The sequence below is a fragment of the Bufo gargarizans genome, chromosome 5 (assembly GCF_014858855.1).
Source record: "Bufo gargarizans isolate SCDJY-AF-19 chromosome 5, ASM1485885v1, whole genome shotgun sequence".
Taxonomy (NCBI): domain Eukaryota; kingdom Metazoa; phylum Chordata; class Amphibia; order Anura; family Bufonidae; genus Bufo; species Bufo gargarizans.
The window spans coordinates 97,255,202-97,277,446 of NC_058084.1; the positions used below are offsets into that span (position 1 = coordinate 97,255,202).

At 42.4% G+C, this 22,245-nt stretch overlaps 1 protein-coding gene across 4 annotated transcripts in view; it reads left to right on the plus strand.

Moving 5' to 3' along the window:
• RB1CC1 (RB1 inducible coiled-coil 1) overlaps window positions 1-22,245 on the plus strand; it is a 140,815-nt gene that overhangs the window by 116,663 nt on the left and 1,907 nt on the right. For 3 of the 4 annotated variants that reach the window (XM_044292711.1, XM_044292714.1, XM_044292713.1), the window contains 3 exons: window positions 505-563; window positions 8,112-8,248; window positions 21,639-21,709. In XM_044292711.1, the coding sequence (XP_044148646.1) occupies window positions 505-563; window positions 8,112-8,248; window positions 21,639-21,709 (267 nt within the window). The remainder of the gene's footprint in view (window positions 1-504; window positions 564-8,111; window positions 8,249-21,638; window positions 21,710-22,245) is intronic. The other variant, XM_044292715.1, reaches the window with a different exon arrangement.

Sequence of the window (22,245 nt, forward strand, 5' to 3'; positions counted from 1 at the left end):
AGTGCAGCATATGCACCTCATAAGTGACCAGAGAAGAAATGGGATTTCTTCTAGCGACTACTACTTTGATTTGTTGACCATGTTAATAACTGTAGGAAATGACAGAGTGAAGATAGGAGTTAGACTTCCAGCAGTACACGTGTACAAACGTTAGTACGGATCCGGCAGGCTGTACCCCTGTCGGAACAGAACAGCTTCCTGGGCAATCCTAATGCCAGTGTGAAAGAAGCCTTGGTGAAAATGTAAGACAATTCAAAAACCTATACCTGCATCAATCCTCTAGAAATAATAACCGCAGGCGTATTTCAGAGTTGTAAGGCTCAGCATTATGTATCACCTGCGTATGTGGTATTGTATAGGCCGCCTTGTATAATAATACTAACCTTTGCACTACCTGCGAGCAGTGTAAACAGTTCTTCCAACACCAAATTGTTCATTAAAATGTAATGTATATGGTTTTGGTGCAAATTCAAAGCTAATATTTGACTGTTTATTCTGTTTTAGATGTCACAGAGCATGTCATCCGTTTCTGCTAGACATTCTGAGAAAATAGCAATTCGAGAGTAAGTTATATATTTTTTTTTTTTATTGCATTAAATATCAATTAAAAGAAAAAAGAATCCATGTCTTTCACCTTTGATTTTTCTGTATATGTTCTTACATTCTAGAGCATTGTGTCTCTGCTGCCTGCTTACCTACAGATGTAGCAGGGTTAACACACATGCTTTATGAGACATGTCATCTAAACTAAATGCGTTAAGCAATAGCTTTTCAATGGTTTTTGTTTCAAGATAATGTGAGGAGTTAAGAAATTTGAGTTAATAGTGTGAGTGTTGCTACATCTGTAGTGAGTCCCCTGCTACATCTGTACCTTCAATGAAAGGGAATCCGTCTGCTAAACTAGAGTAAGGGTCCATTCACACGTCCGTATGTGTTTTGCGGATCCGTTCCGCATTTTGCGGTCCGCACATCGCCTGCACTCTCATAGAAAATGCCTTTTCTTGTCCGCAACTGCGGACAAGAATAGGACATGTTCTGTTTTATGGCGGAACGGAAGTGCGGATCCGGAAGTGCGGATCCGCAAATGCGGATGCGGACAGCACATTCCGGCCCCATTGAAAATGAATGGGTCCACACCTGTTCCGCAAAATTGCAGAATGTATATGGACCCATTTTGCGAGCATCTGAACGGACCCTTAGCCATTTACAGTGTAAGTGGTGCTGAGTCCAGTGATGTAATGTTTATCTTCATACTCAAGCTGAGTTCACATCAGTGTTCAGCCTTTCCATTCAACTGCCCCATTATAGGAGCAGAAGAACAGAAAGGATGGATTCGGCACATGCACGACTTTTGTCTCCGCTTCAAAAATCTTCCTCTGAGCGGAAACGGACCCCATTATAGCAGTAAATGCATTGAGAGGACTCCCATGCTAATGCACATAATGGAGAGGACTTAAAGAGGAGTCCTCTCAATGCATTTTACTGTGGGTGTGAGCACAGTGTCTGAATGCAAGTGAATATGAAGATAAAAATGACATAATCGGACATAGGACCACTTGATCTATATACTGCTTATTCTTATTTGGGGGGGGAGGGGTGTTTTGGAGCTTTAAAGGGAACCTGTCACCAGGATTTTGTGTATAGAGCTGAGGACATGGGTTGCTAGATGGCCGCTAGTACATCCGCAATACCCAGTCCCCATAGCTCTGTGTGCTTTTATTGTGTAAAAAACAGTTTTGAGCCATATGCAAATTACCCTGAGATAAGTCCAGCGTGAAGGAGCCCAGCACCGCCCCGCATCCTCAGAATCTCCTCCTTGCTCCCCAACATCAGAAATCCAGAGCGCCGTAATCTCGCAATGTGCGAGCTAGCGCATGCGCATTGTTGTCACAGTGTTCCTTCCCTGTGCTGGCATCAGCCTCAGGAGTAGATTCTGAGGATGCGGAGCGGTGCTGGGCTCCTTCACTCATCTCACATACGGGACTCATATTGGGGTCATTTGCATATGGATCAAAACGTTTTTTTTACACAATTAAAGGGAGTCTGTCACCTCTATATGGCCATATGCAGTTTAATTCATATGCAAATGAGCACTCGCAAGTGCCCAGGGGCGGCGTTCAGTTTGTAGGTGCCCAGGCTGCTCTGCCTTCTTTTCACTTTACTCCTCCCCAGCCTCTTCCTTTGCCCTATCAATGAGGCAAGAGATTTGGAGGGCGGGGAAAGGCAGAGACTGGGGAGGAGTAAGGTGGAAAGAAGGCAGAGCAGCCTGGGCACCTACACTCTGAACGCCGCCCCTGGGCACTTGCGAGTGCTCATTTGCATATGAATTAAACTTTGTTTTTCCTGCTGATGCAAGTCTAAAGAAAAGAACAAAGGTACCGTTACAATCCTGTATAGGTGTGCTATAGAGCCATGTAAGCACTGTATATGGCCATATGGAGGTGACAGACTCCCTTTAAAGCACACAGAGCTATGGGGACTGGGTATTGCGGATGTACTAGCGGCCATCTAGCAACCCATGTCCTCAGCTCTATACATCAAATCCCGGTAACAGGTTCCCTTTAACTTCACACATATAGGCAAATCTATGCATGTTATATTTAGTGGCTGTTTACCTTTTAGTTACATAATCACTGGGCATGCTGTGCAGAGCAGCACTCAGCCCGCTTGGCTTCTTCTCTAGTGTACTAGTGATTACAGCCAAGAAAGTAACACATCTTTGATTAGAGGGAGATTTCCCTTGGATTGTCAATGACCCCTAGTTTGTACTCCATGCTATAACTCGGGAGCAGCGGATAATTGGTTGTGTAGTTATACAACTTACTACATTTACCGGGAGAACCTTATTAGCTTTCCAGGATGTTTGTCAGTGGTGAAAATAACTGCTTCAGAAAGTATTTCTAGGTCAAACCTATGACATCAGTGTCCACTGTTTGATGTTCCTCATTTCAAGGAGCTTAGAGTCCGTTTTAGAGAACCCCTTCGTAATCGGTGGGGGTCTGACACTCAGAAGACTCGCTCATCAGTTGCTCACAGTAGCCGCCAGCATTGAACTGAACTGGAAGTACAGCACAGTTCTCTGTGGCTGGGTTACTCCAGCTCAGCTCCCATTCGGATGAGGCCACCAGAGCGAGAGTCAACATCCGTATGTCCTAATAGGCATTAAAGGTATTCAACTATAAAGGGGTTGTCCGGGTTCAGAGCTGAATAATTTCACCCACGCAGCCTCCCTGATGTTAGCATTGGAGCATCTTATGCTCCGAGGCGCTCCCTTGCCCTGCGCTAGAGCGCGCAGGGCATGGGCTCTTTTGTTTACAATAACACACTGCCAGGTGGAAGCTTCTGCCCAACAGTGTGTTCGGTGATAACACCGTCTCTGATGGGCGTGCTTTAGCGCTGCCCTAGCCGTTTTACAGGCTAGGGAAGTGCTAAAGCCCGCCCATCAGTGGCGGTAACGTCACCGGGCTTCCTGGCAGCCCCATGGAGGCCCTGGTACGTCACCGGAACTTCCGGAAATGCCTTTTCCCTGCGCAATTTGGCACACAGCAAAGGAGAGCATCGGAGCAGGAAGTCAGGGGGGCTGCCTGGGTGAAAATGGAGGTATGTCCGGGTTCAACTCTGAACCCGGACAACCCCTTTAAATAGGGGGCAACATTCTGGTTGTATTATGAGTTAGTTTGATGAAATTCTGTATTCTCTTTCCTCATCAGATTCTCCATGTTTTTGGCCTTGGCTCATTTAGAAACATCTCATTTCATTTCTTGCACAGTACATATATGTATAGTACAAGACTGGATGTCCTCATTTGCTATCAATATTGTTATGACTTTCATTTTCAGACTCTATTTTTATAATGGCTGAGATGAGTGTATTTTCTGGCTGGACCTCTTTGGAGTATGTCTTCATTTATTAAACCGTATCTGACTGGCCAGTTTACATGTTATTGTACTCTATATTATGTTGCCAGATTTTTCCTGCAAGGAAGGATTATCATGTAGATGTATATCTTCTCCCATATATTCTCTGCCCCAGGTTTTAATAAAACATTTTGTAAACAGATCAGTTCAGCGCTGTCTTTTTCTCAACGAGAACTGAATGTCAATTAGTTGTACAGTTTTCCTGATAAAGAGAGTATTAAGTAGGACCCTCACCCCTTTTTTATTGGGTTCTTCATAGGCTGAAAGCTTATTAAAACCCATCTCAGAGAACCATTTTATATATAATCTGCATAAAATGTTGATCCAGTCACAATTCTTTTGATTATTATTGGAAGCGGTTGACAAGCGCCCTATAATGATGCAGCAGAATTTGTTTTTCTTACCTGAAATTATGTGTGTCTATAGCACTGGACAGCTCTGGACTATGATTACATTTTTTTAAGATAAGATCAGTAGTGCAGTGACCATATTTGCAAATATTTGACATTATTGTATAGATTAACCCCTTCCCAACTGTCCACTGTGTATCTACGTCCTATCTGCACATGCCCCGTGCAGATAGCACGTACATACACAAGCAGGCAGCGCTTTAGGCCGAATGCACACGGCCGTGAGCGGTCCATGGTAACACGGCCTGGATTCCTGCTGAGAGCAGGAGTGCACAGCGTCATTGGTTGCTCATACGAGTGTATTACTGTAGTGCAGCGGCGGCATGAAGCGCACGGGCGTCATAGCAACCAATTAAGCCGTGCGCTCCTGCTCTCAGCAGGAATCCAGACTGTGTTACCACAAACCGCTCACGGCCGTGAAACGATCAGCACTGGGATTAAAGCTCCTGCTCCTGCAATCTAGCAGGAGCAGGTTGGGTCCCAGCGGACAGACACAGCAGGGACCCTGAGGAGAAGACAGGAGAGGTTTATTACCGCTTCTGCCTTCTCCTGTGCCATCAGGAGAGCGCTGAACGAGCTTCCTCTTTTAGTCCCGACGGTCACGTCACCTTCGGGGGTGTCCTGGAGCAGAGCTTCAGGGTCTAAGGAGACCATGATCAGCTCTGCCTGTGTGTTATGCCCCCACAGGGAACTGTTTTCCCCTGTAACTGAGGCTCCTATGGATACCCCAGTTACAGAGGAAACAGTGAAAAAAGTTAGTGTCCTCCAGAGGTCTTTTATTGACCTCCTGGGGGACATATTATGTGCCAAAAAGAAATTAAAATATAAGTAAAAAATAATAAAAGAAATGTAATTTTTTTTTTTTATTAAAAATGCAATTGCTAATAGAAACCATAGTCGCCCCGATTTCTCTAACCTATACATGTTATATATGAAAACGATCGTCACAAAATAGGGAACCCATTGCAATAATTATTTTTTGTGTCAATTTTTATATTTAAGAAATAAAAAGCTATAATTAAAGAAAAAAAGCCTAAGTGTCAAGTAAAAAAAATTGCTAAAATTATTTTGGTAGTCAAACAAATAAAAAAGCTACGGTAACGAAGGCACCACATGCACAAAATCACAAAAAGTTAACTGGACAGTCAGGTCTTTTTGGGCTTGGTCAGTGAAAGGGTTAAAGGGGGGGGGTTATATTTTTGTAAAAGAAAACTTTTCTCTTAACCCCTTGAATATTGGAGTTTTTTTGTTTCTGCTTTTTATTTTTATTTTATTTTTTACCGGAGCCATAACCTTTTTATTTTTCCGTTCGCATAGCTATCTGAGCACTTGTTTTTTGCTGGTCAAGTTGTACTTTCTAAAGCCACCATTTAATGTGGCATACAATGTAGTGGGAAGCATGAAAAAAATTGCAAATGTACAAAAAACAAAAACAAATAAATAAAAAGAAGTTATGACTGGCAGAATAATGAGACGCAAAAAGGAAGAAATCATTTGTGGCCTGAAGTATGGTACATATAAAATTTGTTACATCCTTAAAGGGGTTAGCCTAGAAAAGATATTTATGATTTATCCTGAGGATAGGTGATCATTGTCATGTCAGTGGGGGTCCAAGTCCCAGCATCCCCGCTGATCAGCTGTTTCAGGGAGCTGCTGCACTTACAGGAGGTCTGGTGAGTGATGCAAGCTCTCCAAGGACAGCGCCTTATATTGTATAGTGGTAGTGCTTGGCATTGCAGCTCAACCCCATTGACGCGTATGGGACTGAGCTGCAACTAGGCCATGTGACTGATGTACGGTGATGTCACTGGCTTAGGAAGAGGCTGCGGTGCTCAAGGCCTCTTCTGACAGCATTTTGGCGGGGGTCCCGGGTGCCACACCCCCCGCAGATCCGATACCGATCACCTATCCTGAGGATGAGTCATAAATATCTCCTCCTGGATAACCCCTTTAAGGGGTTAAGATCATAAATGTCTTTATAAAACATGTCTATGTCATCTCCATTAAGCCATAATAGACAATTAATCTCCGCTCCTGCTGGTTTCCTCTTTTTGTGGTGGATTTTTTCACGTGTATTCTTAGCTGGACCCACTGCTCTTTGTTGAGATAGCTGGTGCATTAGCCGTATAATAGGATGACAGCGTACCATTAAATGCAAGTATATACAGTTATGTCTTAAATTTTCTTTTTATAAATAAGCCATTAAACTGCATGCAGGAGCTGAAGTTTTTATTAGGAGAAATCATAGCATTTACAATCAAATCCTAAAATATGTGCACATGAGATATTTAAGGGACTGTATCTTAAAATTTTATGTTGTTTCCATGTTAGAAAAAGCATGACTTTAAAATGGGATGTGACCACTGTAGCTTCTACTTCTGTAGTTCACATCATAGTGATCGCTTTGTTTTGCTGCATTGTACAACTTACACCCGTGTTATATACACCTTATGTAATGTGTGTGTTTTTTTATGTGGCTAGAAAGTATATTTGGTTCTTCAGGTCCATCTAATGAGTTTCTGAGCAGCTGTCTTCTCCAGGATAATCAGACATGAGCTCACCTATACACTGAGAGCTCTGTCCAACCATAAAGAACATATATCGGGAGAACACCATAGTCATACTTGTGTGTGCCTACCTCTTGTGACCCGGCCTTCACTGAATGTCCTATGATAGTCGTGGGCAACAGTTTAGAGCTCCACAAAATGTCAGATTGACCACCACGACTGTTTTCTGTCATGGCTTACATTCTGGTGACATCAGTGTACTGTTAACCATCCAGAAGTTTCCTTAATCAGATGAGACAGTCATTTATCACCTATTACCGTACTATTCACATGGAGGACTTGGGGACTCACATTGTCAGTCTCTTCTATATGTGGCTTTCATACAATTGTCACATATCTTTGTGCATAGGTGATAAATGATCTTTATTGTGAACCCCTTTAATGGTAGTGGTCCAGTTCCAACAGCCTCTAGCCATATGTACAGTTGGGATTTATGACTAAAAGGGGTTGCTCCATCTTGACATTTATGGCAATGTACATGCCCAGTATATGCAGGTCCCAACTCTGGAACCCACTACTATTTCAAGAACAGGGACCCACTGCGAACGAAGGGCACACCATGCTGGCTCGGCATCCTTTACATACCATGCCATGGGACTTCAGAAAATAGCCAAGTGAAGTCCCATAACAGTGAATGAAGATTAAGCTGTGAATGTACAGCCACCACTCTATTTGCCATTAAATAGCCAAGCCAAAGCTCAGCTTTCTCTCCATTCTCTTCAGGGCCCGATGTTTAGATAAGAGCGTATCCCAGAGTTGGGACCAGCACACATTGGTCCTATGTCCAGATGGGAATACCCCTTTATCAAGGGAAGTCTTCTGTTCAGAACCTAGTTTTTCAGGGGATACCAGTTAATCAGGGGGTATCCTAGAAGCACTTCCAGCAATTAGCTCAATCTGGGCCTCTTGTATCTGAACTTGACACCCCCTTAAGTATGCAAAAACTGAAATTATCTTGTTCTCCTAACCCCAAAACCTTTGCCGAATGTTTTATGTCCTAGTCTACTAAGTGGTTATTTGTTGTCCTCAAGCCTCTTGGAAATCTGTGTCTGCTGCTCCTGTTCCATTTTACTAATCAGATGATTTTCCAATGTCATATTAATGAATTGAACAACTGTTAAATGCATTTTCCAAAAGTAATTCAAAGCACTTATCCAGTCAGGAATAGCACCGCCACATTCTTACATATTCTACTTTGTGTTCTCATGTCTTAACAGCTTCCAGGTTGGGGACTTGGTACTTATTATCTTGGATGAGCGTCATGACAATTATGTGCTATTTACTGTCAGCCCAACGTTGTATTTCTTGCATTCAGAATCACTTTCAGCATTAGATCTTAAGCCAGGTGAGTGTGGTAAGTGTCACCCATAAGCAATTCAGTGCAATTGAAACCATTAATAAATTGCCATTTTATGTTATGGAAATTCTGTATGTCAGAGCAGAAATAGGCCTGAATGTGACAAGAGACACTATTTGGAGTTGATGCATACATTTTTGGCCACATTATTCACTCTGATAGTGTTTCCTTATGTGTCTTTTGCTGGAGCAAGCATATCACACGATTTATAATTTGTATTATATATGACACTTTGTAAAGCATTGTACGACGACTGTACAGGGTATACAGAGAACGTCAAGACATATAAATTTCATCTGTTGTGTTACTGTAAAAGGAGATTTAAATTATCTTGTAATTATTAAAAATCATCTTTTAATATGCAATACCTGGAGGAAGCCCCGGTCAGGGTATAATGACTGCCCTAAAAATGTAGTCCTCTGCGTAAGGCAGGGGTGAGGAACCTTTTTGCTGCCGAGGGCCATTTGGATATTTTTGTAAAATCGTTTGTGGGCCATATAAAAATCTCAACTTAAATATTTGAGTGCTGTATTTGGTCAAACATATAACTGACTTATGGGTAAGTTACAGAAATTGCACTTCAATAAAAATATAATCTAGAGTGCTGTATTTTTGCAGCACAAGATGGCGCCTGCACTATATATATTACATATAATACAGGAGCCATTTTTATTTTAAAAATGTTTTTTATTGTTTCATAGACATATGAGTATACACCGATAGGCATGACAGAATTAACAATTTCCAAAGCAAAAATGCCTCGGCAAGCCTTTACATCAATCGATATATTGGAGAAACAAATATAGATACAATCTGTAGATTACAATAACTAGTGATAACCATGTTTTGGAGAACAACTCCAAAAAGAGGGGGAGGAAGGAATAGAAAAAGGAAACAAGGGGGGAGGGGGGGGAGGTCTGAGGGGATGAGGGTAAAGGGTACTTTCATTCCATACTCTTACACTCTATCGCAGCAAGTATAAGGTCTCAATCTTCTCCAAGGGACTACTAGATCATTCAGCGAACCCTCTAAACTGTTTCCACGTACCCCATATATCATTGAAACGTTGAGGTGACCTAGAATCCCAATGTGCAATTTGTTCCAATCTATATATCTGGACACTTTTCATAAACCAGTGTTGCAATGGAGGGGGATCTGTCTTCCGCCAGTATACTGCCACTAGTAGGCGGGCCGCCGCTAACAATATTCTACATAAAGTAGAAGTTACTTTCGATTTCAAATTTGTTGACTCTCCCACCAAACCAAATAAACTCAATTTTGGTGATGCTTGTATTGTCACCTTACACACCTTGGATAAAATTTCACAAATTCCTTGCCAATACAGTTGGATTTTAGGACATAACCACCAGATATGGCTCTGAGTCCCTAAATTGTTCTCACACCTCCAACAGACGGAGCTAACCTCCGGATACATAATGTGTAATCGTTGTGGCGTATAATACCAGTGGGTGAGCACTTTGTAACTATTCTCCTGTAATTTTACACACCTAGAAACCTTCACTGGAGCTGTTAATAGTTTCGGTAATTCCCTGTTATCGAATTTAATGTCTACCGTATTTTTCGCCCTATAAGACGCACCGGCCCTTAAGACGCACCTAGGTTTTTGAGGAGGAAAATAAGAAAAAAAATATTTTGAACCAATAGGTGCGCTTTTGAACTAATTGTGGTCTGTGGGTGACGCACTGTTATGAAGGATCTGTGGATGACACACTGTTATGGGGGATCTGTGGGTGACGCACTGTTATGGGGGATCTGTGGGTGACGCACTGTTATGGGGGATCTGTGGGTGACACTTATGGGGGATCCTCTCTGGATGGCACTGTTATGAGGATCTGTGTATGACAGTTATGGGGGGGATCTGTGGATGACACATATATAGCATCTTATGCTATGTGTCATCCACAGATCCCCTCCATAAGTGTGGGGGTCGCATTTGCTTTTATAATGGGGGTGGGGGTCGCATCTGCATTTATAATGACAGCGGGGCCCGTGCAGTGACTGTATTCTACTACACGGGCCCCGCTTACTGTATAATCATATCCCTAATAGTTAATTGTTGTGTGCATGTAAAAGCATAATGAGCGATAATGATGAGCGCTGTCTATTACTTACAATTAGAAGCGCTCGCTGTTCGGAGCAGAGAGGAGGGAGGAGGCAGGCCGGGAGGACGGGCGCTGGCAGTGTGAGTCATCCGTCATGCGCCAACGCCGACTGCTTCATTCATAAAGTGGGCGGCGCAGGCGCGTGACGTAGTGACTCACGTTGCCAGCGCCCGTCCTCCCGGCCTGCCTCCTCCCTCCTCTCTGCTCCGAACGGCGAGCGCTTCTAATTGTAAGTAATACACAGCGCTCATCATTATCGCTCATTATGCTTTTACATGCACACAACAATTAACTATTAGGGATATGATTATACAGTAAGCGGGGCCCGTGTAGTAGAATACAGTCACTGCACGGGCCCCGCTGTCATTATAAATGCAGATGCCGCCCCCAGCCCCTCCTCCCTCACAGCTGATACACCCGCCGCACGGCATCGCGGCGGGTGTATCATTGAAAACTAGGCAAAATCGGCTACATTCGCCGTATAAGACTCACTGCTATTTTCCCCCCACTTTTGGGGGGGAAAAAGTGCGTCTTATACGGCGAAAAATACGGTAGTTCCTCTTCCCATTTATCTATAAATTTGCATCTACTTGGATCGCTGGAGGAATTAATCAAGGAATAAAGTAGGGAGATCTTCTTTTTAGGTTCATGCCTTTGCAAGGCCATCTTCTCAAACATCGTGTGATCAGTGCCCCATATTGGAGCTCTAGTTAATTTTTTTAAGTATATGGTATACAGGAGCCATTTTGACCAAACATAGAATTCAAATTTTTAAGTTCAGAATGTTCTTTATTTAGCATTAATGACAGCCAAGCAGAGACGGGTTCATCCAGCTTTCACACTGCCGCTGGCTCTTCCTTGGCAAGTTTCTCTGCCTTTGTCCCTTTCTCAGTCTCAGATCTGCCCCCCCCCCCTCCATCAGCCTCTTATCAGACCCCCCCAACCTACATCAGACCCCCCAGCATCAGATTGGACCCTCCCCAGCCTTAGATCAGAGCCCCTCAGCCTTGGATCACACCCCCATCAGACCTCCCAGCCTCAGATCACACCCCCATCAGACCCTGCCTAGCCTGATCAGACCCTCCGTAGCCTCAGATCAGCGCCCATCAGAATCCCCACCCTCAAATCAGATCCAACAGCCTTAGATCAGACCCCCAGCCTCAGATCAGACCTTATGCACCCTCAATCAACCTTAGATCAGCCCCTATCAGACCCCCCCAGCATACAATCAGACCTCAGATCAGACTATTAAAAAAATATTTAAACGTACCTCTCCAGATTCACTTACGCTCCCTGGTTTTCTTCCCACCGTGCTGTACTGTGACCTGACAGGTCAGATCGCGTCAGGACACCTCCCTTGCCTCCCGCATGCTAATGACTGCTTCCATAATGAAAGCGGTCATTAGCATTTTCACTATATGTTATGGCATGGGGCCGGGGGCCACATAAATTGATCCCGGGGGCTGTATGTGGAGGTTCCCCACCCCTGGCGTAAGGTCTCGTCACCATGTTTGCAGTAGACATTGGACATTTAGGGGCACATTTATTAAGACAGGCGTTTAGAATTGCTCCTTTCCATACTGTGGAGGAGATCACAGCATGTAAATGCAGAGGTCTGCTCCATTGACGAGCAGGTGATTGTCAGGAAGGAACGCTTCCCTGCCGACAATCATCTGCTCCATCTGGCCATGTAAAGGGCCCTTCTGTGCCCCACTCCAAAATGGTTTACTGGACAGAGAACAGATAAGGAGAAGGACAGTATTACACAGTGATGTGTGAGAAATGCTTCTGGCCTCCCCCAGAGATAGACATGATTAAGTCTTGTAATTGGTGATGAAAAGCGGTGAACAATGGCTAGCTTTGTCTTCACGCTAACAGCTAAATTGCTCTGCTGACTCTCTCCTCATCTGGTTTTGTTCCTAAACTGGAACCGTCCAGAACATTTTGAGTTGAAATGGTTTTATGTCACAAGACAGAACTTGTTTTGGCATGAAAAAAGGAAAGATAAAGTTATGTGTTGTTGTGTACAGAAGTCCTTGCTGATTATGAGATAGGGAATCTGGGAACTATATGGGTCATTTATCAATAGATATACGCCAATATCTGCCGCAGATTTGGTCGCAAAAGGGATTTGCGACCTAATCCGCAAGTTCTTCTACACCACATACGCCAGTTCTAAAAGAGGGGATGGGGAAGGGGTCTGACCGGCCCATCTCATTTATCATTTTCTACGCCTGTTTTAGGTGTAGAAAATCATCTAAATCTGCACCCGCAAGGGAGCTGGCATAGATTTAGGCTGGCAGTGGATGTGCCTAAGTTATGTAGATGCCGGCGCCTTACAGATCTTAGGCGCATCAAGCGCCAGCACAAGGGTATTAAGACCTGCGTTTAAAACGGCGGTCATAATAAATCACTCCGTATGTGTCATTCTAGGCAGAATCGTTATCCGTAACCGTATGGCAGCTAATACTACAATATGTCAATGTCAAAACGTATTTTTCATTCTCACTTTTAAGTACTGAAGTCAAATCCAAGGCAGATAGTTTGGTTTTCACCTTCAGGAATGTGCTTTATAGGCCAAATGTTTTTTTTATTTTTTTTATAAAATCATGCTAATAGTGGCAGCATATTACACAATAGTGTTTAAAGACGTTGTCCGGGTTCAGAGCTGAACCCGGACATATCCCCATTTTCACCCAGGCAGCCCCCCTGACTTGAGCATCGAAGCAGTTCATGCTCTGATGTTCTCCTTTGCCCTGCGCCAAATCGCGCAGGGCAAAGGCATTTTCTGGAGTTTCGGTGACGAACCGGGCTCTCCATAGGGCTGCCAGGCGGAGGCTTCCGCCCAGCAGTGAGCCCAGTGACGTCACCGGCACTGATGGGCAGGCTTTAGCGCTGCCCTAGCCTGTAAAAAGGCTAGAGCAGTGCTAAAGCCCACCCATCCGAGCCGGTGACGTCACCAAACACACTGCTGGGCGGAAGCCTCCGCCCAGCAGTGTGTTATTGTAAATAAAAGAGCCCTTGCCCTGCACGATCCAGTGCAGGGCAAAGGAGAACATTGGAGCATGAAATGCTCCGATGCTAACATCAGGGGGCTGCCTGGGTGAAATTATGGGTATGTCCGGGTTCAGCTCTGAACCTGGACAACCCCTTTAATGTCAAATGTCACCTTTTGGGGTCAATTTACAAATATATTAGGTAACTGCATTATGAATTATTTCTTAGGTCCTACTATTAAATTATCTTTAGAGCCCATTTAGGGTCGCATGGAATCTACTGCCGTTCATGTACCTGAAGTTTATAGACATGTCCTTTCTTGGCACAGTTGTGGCCGTAAACTACGGCCACCCCACGGAAAACAGTGATAGGCGCAGCTGACTGCAGATTTTTAGCACCAAATTTCAACTGTCAAGATATACAGCATGGACATTCTTATTGGTTAAAGCAACTGGTGATAATGAAATAAAAATTCACTACAACTGCTCTCACTGCAACATCTTTTGGTAGTCCCCACACCAGAGAAGCAAATATCTGCTAGCTATAAGCTGGTGTAGGTTTGCTCTATAACTTGTGCCTGTTTCTGGCATGTTATAATAAATCTGTCGGGTCGAGGGCCCCTCCACTGAGCCACGCACACTTTTTTAACAGTAGCAAGTGCAGCATAAAACTGAAAAAAGTTATTTTTTTCCCCAATTTTTTTTTCTACACCAGGAAACTGATGCAAGTCACTTAATAAATGTCAATAAAAACAAAAAAATTACTGTTTAGAAGCACTGATTAAAGGAAAGGTGTCATCAGAAAATGACCTATTGTTTAATTCACATTTTTACCTAAAACATAATTTTTTAAGAATTTTTGGTGATATTTTTACTTTTTCATGTCACTATCTATATGTAAATTTTTTTAAAAAAAAACATAATATCCTGCAGTTTTTGCACTGGCCACTAAGCCTAATAATAGGAGCCACGTCTTGGTTTGTACAGGTCACTTTACTGCAGTTATCAGCTCATCATTACAATGCAGAAATAGAATGGCACGTATCACCTCTGTGCATAGATAACAGGATCCTCCATTCACAATAGGTGATATCATAGCTTATCTCCTCCCTTTTGAACTCTGCACATCATAGAGCATGCCACAGAAATCAATGAGGTCCTCTCCTGTCCATTGTGTCTGTGGCCCATGGGGCTGCCGTAAAGCAGTTCTCTAAAGGCTCTGAATAATAGCTTAGGCAAGATGGCCTCCCCTTTAATCATGTTCAGGGAATAGAATTTACAATTGGAAAGTAAAAACAGATTGGAGAAAAAGAATATGTGCTGCTATTTGGTTTTAACTGGTAGAAAAAAAAATTGACGACACACATTCTCTTTAACTACTAAATATATATTTTATCGTAGTCAGCGCGCCATTCTTCTGATTTAAAGTTCCCAATCCCCTCTATATACACTTAGCTTTAAAGGGGTGGCTGCCCCTATGTCCCACCTAATCTGACATTGGGCTTGGAGAGACCCTGATGTATGCAAGATGGGACAGTTGTCCGATGCCCGGCACGTATCGTGCACATGTGCTATTAATTACAGTTGGAAATATGCATGATATTTGCTCCGATTTTTGCCTTGCTAACTTTCCCTCCTGGCGTGCAGCAGTGCGTCTCCATACCTAGTGTCAGATGGGGCGGGTCAGAGGGCCGAACAACCCCTTAAAAAAAATATAACATCCTGGCTGGCTGTAGTTATGTGAGGTCGTATATAGATAAGAAATACTGATTCAGAATCCATGTCCTATACACTGGTTACTCCCTACTTTAGCTTCCAAGATGACATATGCCATTTAATAAGTGCACGGTATTCAGTAAGCGTCTAATCTCCCTCTAGTGTTAATATCATTTAAATGAATGTCCATACCAGGAATCCGAAAATAGAGCTCGGACTCACAATTAAAAAGTGTTAAGAAACACAAATTCTGGACCTTAAAATGAAATTATTATAAAGGTTAGATATTTTGATGCCATTTTTGATTAGTAGTGCAACACGACTTAGGCTACTTTCACACTAGCGTTCGGGGCTCAGCTTGTGAGCTCCGTTTGAAGGGGCTCACAAGCGGCCCCGAACGCATCCGTACTGCCCTAATGCATTCTGAGTGGATGCGGATCCGCTCAGACTGCATCAGTCTGGCACCGTTTGTCCTCCGCTCCGCTCAGCAGACGGACACCTGAACGCTGCTTGCAGCGTTCGGGTGTCCGCCTGGCCGTGCGGAGGCATGCGGATCCGTCCAGACTTACAATGTAAGTCAATGGGGACGGATCCGTTTGAGCCATATTGTGTCATCTTCAATCTTCAAACGGATCCGTCCCCCATTGACTTTCAATGTAAAGTCTGGACGGATCCGTTCAGGCTACTTTCACACTTAGAATTTTTTTTAACAATTTAATGCAGACGGATCCGTTCTGAACGGAGCCACCGTCTGCATTATATGAGCGGATCCGTCTCAGACGGATCCGCTCTGAACGCAAGTGTGAAAGTAGCCTTAGGCTGTCACTCCTACGAAATCCAGGCTTAAAGGATAACTAGCCTTTTAGGCAACTATATTTAAAAATGTTCTAAATGCTCAGAAACTTATTTTTGTAATATATGTATTGATTTTACTGAAAAAGTAGGCACCTTAAAGGGAACCTGTCACCATCAAAGTGCTGTGAAATGTGCAGGCAGCATGCTACTATACAGCAGGAGAAGCTGCGCAGATTGACATCGAGCTTTAGCAGAAAAAATTATAGTATAACTTTATTTTTCATTGGAATTTTCTGTTCATCCTAGGCTTTGGAGTCAAGGAGATGGTCCTATCAGTGTATACACAGTCATAGAGGGCAGGCTGTCAATCACTGACTTCAAAGCCCAGAATGAGCAGGAATTTAAAAGAATGAAATACAGGCTAGGCTGAATCATTTCCCACGAATCTATATATCAATCTGCTCAGCTCCTCCTGCTCTATACGATTTTGCCTGTGGCTCAGACAGCATGTTCAATGTACAAGGTGTCTATATCTCGTTGGAATCTGTACTTTTGTACACCACTGACTTGTATGGTGTACAGATTCCACAGTACTGGGGCCACAATGAGCTCAGTATTAGCAGGAGAACACGTTGCTGCTCCTGCCTGTGTAGGGTCTCCTGTACCAATATGCTTTTCCTGGATTTAGCTGAGCAGAGCATTTACAGACAAGAGCTCTGCATGACACATTGTTGCTCCGCTCAGCTAAGTCGTGGCATAGCACATCAGTACAAGAAACCCTGCGACGATGTGCTATGCCAGGATTTGGCGAATGTGTGCAGTTTGTTTGTCTTATAAAGCGAATACTAGTCAGCGCTTCCATTATGGAAGCGCTCACTAGTATGCAGTAGGTGCGGAGAGTCAGGAGTGAGGTGCTGCCGGTATTCACCCTCCCTGGTCTTCCTCCCTGGCGCTGCGCTGCACTGTCCTGACTGCGTGCAGTGTCAGGACCTAATGCACGCTTTATGACCTGACGCTGCATGTTGACAGTGCAGTGCAGGCCCAGAGAAGATTAGGGAGAGAATAATGCAGGGGAGTTCAGAGGTAAGTGAAATCATTTATTTTAAGATCTGATACGGGGGTCTGGGGTCTGACATGGAGATCTGATATGGGGGTGAGATCTGAAGTCTGATATGGGGGTCTGATCTGAGATCCTGATATGAGGTCTGATGAAAAATATATATTTTTTCTTACTTTTCTCATCTAAAACCTGGGGTGCGTCTTATCATCTGGTGCGTCTTATCATCTGGTGCGTCTTATCGTCTGGTGCGTCTTATCATCTGGTGCGTCTTATAAGCGAAAATACGAGTATTTAACAAAAATGAGTTTCAGAGCATTATTTTAAAATAAAGTTACCCTTTAAATGCTGCAAGGAGATCAGCGCCCATGCACAGTTACTCTTTTGTTGCCTCCCTTTATCCCAGTTCAAATAATAGATGACCATCATGAAAGCATACACTCTGGAATTCCCCACTTTTCATTCGGCAGTGCATAAAATTGCACATTTTCACCTGTCAATTATAATTCCAATTTCTTCCAAGCAGAGAAGTAATTTTACTCTGCATCAACTGCTTTGAGGTGCACCTATGCCATACCGCACAGCGCTTCGCTGATGAGGCTCTTGCCCAAAAGACATATGGCTTGTTAATATTCTGATGACATAGTATTAGCTGCTGATAGTTGTTTGCCAGTTCTCAAACATTTTAACTGTCCAGACGGGAGATTGAAGCTAATATTTAGAATATAAACTCATGTATTTATGGTTGGACATTAACCTGCAGAGTTTATGTTTAAGCCGGGTTAGAATAAATAACATAAAGCAGCAGCGCTAAGTAAGGCAATTGGTAGAGGAACCTTACAGGGTCGCTGTTCTAATACAGCTTGATTTTATTTGAAAGATTATTACATAATATATAATGATCCCTCAAGAACTCCTGCTGTGCCTTAAGTCGTCATGAAATGATGGAGTCATCTGAGGCTAAAGTCATAACTGTAAAAATTGCTGCTTCTGTGTTCAATAAAGAACTTTTCTCACTAAAATTTAAATTCTTCATGTTGCCCTCATTTCCTATATATGCCTAATCATCAGAAAGCTGGGTGATGACCAGAAGCTCACACTTACTAAGACTGGTGTATTTTACTGGAAAGGATAGCTGAAGTGACTTGGAACAAATTTGTTTAAAAAAAAAAGCACATCTCATTGAGGCTGAAAAGTGAAATCTGTGCCTGTTCTACTTCATTTGTACCATTACTTTTAGTTAATGAATGAGGCCTAATAAATGCCTCCTTGGAGACCACGTCCACTTTCTCGTCCCTTTTTTGAAAAAATTTGACAAATGAGCATATAACCTCATCCACACAACCATATCTTTGGTTCGTGTCCGATCCGCATTTTTTGCGGATTGTACAGAGACCCATTTGTTTATAGGTTCAGAACACAGGTGTCATTCGTGTGCTGTCCACATCGATGCGCCTGGGCCACAAATTATGAAACCTGTCCTATTCTTGTTTGTTTTTGCAGAGTCCTGTGAAAATTGTAGGATGCACATGGACCACATCCGTATTTTGTGGATCAGCAATTTGCATACCGCAAAACGGATACGAGGCCTAAAAGTGCACGTTTGTGTTAATCTGTTGCACATCTATGAAATGTTTTACATTTTTAGAGCAGTGATGTAGGGATTATTAGACTGCCTCTGCAGGAGCTGTAATGGCTGCTATTATCTCTCTCATCTTTGGAAATCAAGAGCAAATGGTTATAAGAGCCGTGCTGTCATGCTCATCAACATGGAGGGTGGCCATGATTGACACCTACATTCCTGCACCTAAAAACTCTAATCCCAGTGGTTTTATTGCTCTGACAATTGGAGGGAACAAGGAACAGTAAAACTCTAAATATATTTGGTCTTCCCATAGTCATAATGATGCATAAAGGTATACACTTGAAATGGGAAAACAATCCCATAGAAAACAGGGTCATTGATACACTGCATGACCAAATGTAAGTGGACACTTATAGGAATTGGTTGGACATCCCATTCCAAATCCATCGTTGTTCATACAATATGGACCTTGTCCTCCTTTTGTGGCTGTAACAGCCTCCACCCTTCTGGAAAGGCTTTTCACAAAATTTTGGAGTTTGCCTGTAGAAATTTGTGCCCACTCAACCAAAAGAGCATTCAGTCAGGTACTGGTGTTGGATGGAAATGTCTGGAGCGTAATCAATGTTCCAATTTATCCCATTGGGGTTTTTGGACGTTGCTTTGTGCACAGAAGCACAATCATGCTGGAACAGGAAATCCCCATGTTTTTAAAGGAGTTCTCCATTTAGAAAAAGCAAATACCTAAATATTACTTTATTATAAATATATTCCCAAATACCTTTCATTAGTGATAATGGCTTGTTTTGTCTAGGGAGCAATCATTAGGAGAAATAAATTGTCCACCGTCCGATGAGTATACACACAACCTGTCCTGATCACACAAGAGGGCAAGTTACTTCACAACACTGAACTAAAGAGATGCCTCAGCCTCCTCTCTGCTCTACTTGTCAGGGATTTTGATCCTGAATACAGTTTAATATGATCTTCAGCTTAATCTCTGTAGGAATGGAGTTCATGATGAGACATGAAGTACAAAGAGGAGATGAGGATGTGGCTGGTGAACAGCAGCACTTGTATGCAGTCTCCATTACCACAATCTGTCCTATCCATCCTCTTTGTACTTCATATCTTCTCATGAACTCCATTCTCGCAGAGATTCCACTGAAGATCTTATCATATATATTCAGGATCATAATTCTTGTAGGAGAGGAGAATGAGGCAGCTCTTAAACTCAGTGCTCTGAAGTAACTTGTCTTCTTGTGTGATTAGGACAAGTTTTGCATGTAGTAATAGGACGGCGGCCATTTTATTTCCCCTGATTGCTCCCCAGACAAAATGAGCTATAACTAATGAAAGTTATTTGGGAATATATTAATAATAAAGTAATATTTAAGTGTTTTCAATATGATTGATTCCTGGAGAACCTCTTCAGTACACATGACGTACTGGTACGTCATGTGTATTTCCGATCACCGCCGCCCGGTGTGCGATGATCGGAACCCGGTGCCTGCTCAAATCATGCTCAGACTATGGAGACATTAAAACATGATATTATTGTGTAAAACGTACATAACTAAATAAATGTATACATATTAGGTATCGCCGCGTCCGTATCGACCGGCTCTATAAAAATATCACATAATCTAACCCCTCAGATGAACACCGTAAAAAATTTAAAATAAAAACTGTGCTAAATAAACCATTTTTTGTCAACTTACATCACAAACAGTGTAATAGCAAGCAATCAAAAAGTCACACGCGTCCCCAAAATAGTGCCAATAAAACCGTCATCTCATCCCGCAAAAATTATACCCTACCCAAGGTAATCGCCCAAAAACGTAAAAAAATATGGCTCTCAGACTATGGAAACACTAAAACATATTTTTTTTTGTTTCAAAAAAGAAATCATTGTGTAAAACTTACATAAATAAATAAAAAGTATACATATTAGGTATCGCCGCATCTGTGACAACCTGGTCTATAAAATTATCACATGACCTAATACCTCAGATAAATACCGTAAAAAACTAAAACTAAAAACTGTAAAAAAGCCATTTTTTGTCACCTTACACCACAAAAAGTGTAATAGCAGGCGATCAAAAAGTCACACGCACCCCAAAATAGTGCCAATAAAACCATCATCTCATCCCCCAAAAATCATACCCTACCCAAGGTAATCGCCCAAAAACTGAAAAAATTATGGCTCTCAGACTATGGAAACACTAAAACATAATTTTTTTTGTTTCAAAAAAGAAATCATTGTGTAAAACTTACATAAATAAATAAAAGGTATACATATTAGGTATCGCCGCATCCGTGACAACCTGGTCTATAAAAATATCACATGATCTAACCTGTCAGATGAATGTTGTAAATAACAAAAAATAAAAACTGTGCCAAAACAGCTATTTCTTGTTACCTTGCCTCACAAAAAGTGTAATATAGAGCAACCAAAAATCATATGTACCCTAAATTAGTACCAACACTACTGCCACCATGTCCCGTAGTTTCTAAAATGGGGTCACTTTTTTGGAGTTTCTACTCTAGGGGTGCATCTGGGGTGGCTTTAAATGGGATATGGGGTAAAAAAAAAAACAGTCCAGAAAAATCTGCCTTCCAAAAACCGTATGGCATTCCTTTCCTTCTGCGCCCTACCGTGTGCCCGTACAGCAGTTTACGACCACATATAGGGTGTTTCTGTAAACTACAGAATCCGGGCAATAAATATTGAGTTTTGTTTGACTGTTCACCCTTGCTTTGTTACTGGGAAAAATGGATTAAAATGGAAAATTTTACAAAAAATTTAAATTCTGAAACTTCATCTCCATTTGCCAATAACTTTTGTGGAACACCTATACGTTCTTGTTCCCGAACTGCACCCGAAGAGTTGATCTGTGGGGGTGCAGAATCCCACTAATTTGATATTGATGACCTCTTCTGAGGATCGGTTATCAGTATAAAAATCTCATCAATACATTTTTACAAGGTTTTGATTCCAGATTTTGTACACTGTATGCCAGTTGTGGCTTTGTTCTTAGATCATCACTCAACGTTACTATTATTCTTAAAATGTAATGCTTACTATGCTTTCTATGTGCTTCCTTGTTTTATGTAGCTTCTGGTTCCTCTAGAAGACCCTGGGTACTTGGTAAAGTGATGGAAAAGGAATATTGCCAAGCAAAAAAGGTAAGCAGCGCAGTTGGTTTTTAGGTCTCACTTACTTGGGAATGGAGGGTTCTGGTATTAATCAAATCCGTGCAGATATTGTCCATAACCGGGTGTAGGATATGGCTTGTAGCTGCCATTTCTTTTTAGTATTTTGACAGAACAGGTCAACTGTAAGTAAATATCCTAGAGTTAAAGTACATGTACAATCCTAAGTTTAAATACCTGAGATTTTCTTGCATTTTCTTGCATTTAATAATAGAATTTTACAGGTGTGTACATGCCATAAAAAAAAAAATCATCTTGTATGTTGCAGTGGAGCATGTGTGCTTTCCTGTGGGACTGTCGAAGAGAAGCGAAGTACAGCACTCAGCCATCTTCGACAGTCCCATAGAGATGAATGGAGCATCACATGCTTGACTGCTGCTGCATTCATACAGGGCAACACTAGACTTCCTTGTGATCGGTAGTGGGACGGCAGTAAGACCCCTGCTGACCAGACCCTTATTGCCTGTCTTGTGGATTGTTAAGTTTAAATCTTGGAACAGCACCTATAT